The sequence below is a fragment of the Echinops telfairi genome, unplaced genomic scaffold, assembly GCF_000313985.2.
Source record: "Echinops telfairi isolate 266 unplaced genomic scaffold, ASM31398v2 ScPeMD7_7468;HRSCAF=8506_0, whole genome shotgun sequence".
Classification (NCBI taxonomy): Eukaryota; Metazoa; Chordata; class Mammalia; order Afrosoricida; family Tenrecidae; genus Echinops; species Echinops telfairi.
In genome coordinates, this window is record NW_022111369.1 from 43,796,037 (window position 1) to 43,798,091 (window position 2,055).

Below are 2,055 nucleotides of genomic sequence, written 5' to 3' on the forward strand. Positions count from 1 at the left end.
GGACCACGTCCTGTCCCCAAAGTCCACCCTCATCATTCCCTGGGGATCTTGCTGCTCCCCTATATACTGATTTTCACCAGTTTTGTTTTTGTTTTAAGAATAAAATTTCCAGGAAGCCCTGGTGGCATAGTGGGTTACACATTGGGCTGCTAACTACAAGAATAAAATTTCCTACTTTCCATCTTGATCAAAAGTTTGATTTACTTTATAAAGCATGCTCTAGTTGTAAAGTACAGAATGAATAAAAAATAATCAACTCTTGAGACAGAAAGACTAGTTAAGGGGTATTCCAGTCATCTAGGGGAGAAATGAGGATCCCTGGTAATGTAGTGGTTGCACATTGGGCTGCTAACCACAAGGTCAGCAGTTTGAAACCACGAGGCTCTCTACAGGAGAACAACAGGACTTTGTATTCCTGTAAAGAGTTACAGTCTCAGAAATCCACAAGGGCAGTTCTGTCCTATTCTGTAGGGTTACTATGAGTTGGCATCGACTCACTGGCAGTGAGTTTGGTTGGAGGGCAGGGATTCTTAAATAGACCCTGAACTACAGGAACAGCAGGGGAAAGAAATGCGCATAAAAATAACAGAATACTATATAAATAGAACAAAATCTTTTTTAAATCTCTCCAGTAAAGACTAATTTGCATGATTTTTTTTCTCCTTAGAGCAGTGACCTGCATGAGAAGCAAAAGTTTTATTTGAGACAATCAGTCATTGATTTGCAAACAAAACTTCAAGAGATGCAAATGGAGAGAGATGCCATGGCTGACATCAGGTTGGAATTTGCCACAGAAAATATTTTTCAAGTTTACTTTTTGTAGTAAAAAAGTCCACGTGTGAATGTAAATGCTAATCATTTTTTTCTTTCACTTCTTTCATAGACGAAGAGAGAGTCAGTCCCAGGAGGATTTAAGAAATCAGCTTCAAAATACAGTTCATGAACTTGAAGCTGCCAAAAGTATCAAGGAGAACATGCTAAAAGATAGCAGCTCACAGATAGAACAGCTTAGGAAAATGATGCTTAGTCATGAGGGTGTGCTACAAGAAATCCGATCAGTCCTAGTTGACTTTGAAGAAGCCTCAGGCAAGAAAGTATATGATCATGAAAGCATGTCTACTCTCCACATCCGAAACTTGGGCTCAGCTATTAGTAAAATCCTAAGAGAATTAGACACAGAGATTTCTTATCTTAAAGGGAGGATATTTCCAGTAAGTGGTGAGAACACTAATTTTATATTATGATCTATTTTAATTGTATAAAAAGCTGTTAATAAATAAAGAGAATTAGCTAGATTTACCTGGTTAGCTTCGTGTGAGTAAAGCCCAAAGTAAAAGATCTAATGCAATACAGTGGTGTAATGCATCTCATTTCAGTATTTCTTTAACTTCCAGCTTCTAAAGCATTTAGAATTGCGAAATTTCTAACATTTTCTAGACTTTACCAATCCCTAAATCAATGACTTTTTTAAAAAAAAAAACAGGTGGAGGATCAGCTTGAAGCATTAAAATTGGAATCACAGAACAAAATAGAACTACTACTTCAGCAGCATCAAGATCGGTAGGTTTCTGACTGTGGCATAGACAATGTGAAAATTGAACCACAGGTCTCTCATTGTATAAAAAGCACTGTTAAAATAATGTCTCAAGATATTCTCTCATAGACTCTTTTAAAATCTAAAAATCCCAGAAACACAAAAGGTTGATTTCATAGATAATAGTGGCAACTTCATTTGTTAGTAAAAATTTGAGCGAATGATAAAATGCTTGTAATTCATTGTGATTGTTTGTAAATTTAAGGAGCTCTGGTGGGGCTGTGGGGTAGTTATTAGGTTGCTAACCACATGGTCATTGATTCAAACCCACCAGCTGCTCCTTGGGAGATTGTCTCCCTTAAGGATTTAGTCTCTCAGAAACCCTGTGAGTTAGAACTGACTCAATGGCAGTGGGTTTGGCCTTTTTCTTTTGCTGTTTGTAAACTTACCTTTGCCCTGCTAGTATGTTTGGTTTGCAAGATGCTTCTGTAGCTCTCCCTAAGGATGTCATATCCTATGTG

The 2,055-nt window shown here is 37.4% G+C and overlaps 1 protein-coding gene across 1 annotated transcript in view; it reads left to right on the forward strand.

The window, feature by feature from the left end:
- The window catches only part of CCDC158 (coiled-coil domain containing 158), a 93,369-nt gene that overhangs the window by 15,948 nt on the left and 75,366 nt on the right, over positions 1-2,055 (forward strand). The window contains exons 4-6 of the mRNA XM_045284351.1: positions 668-777; positions 884-1,211; positions 1,484-1,560. Of these exons, the coding sequence (XP_045140286.1) occupies positions 668-777; positions 884-1,211; positions 1,484-1,560 (515 nt within the window). The remainder of the gene's footprint in view (positions 1-667; positions 778-883; positions 1,212-1,483; positions 1,561-2,055) is intronic.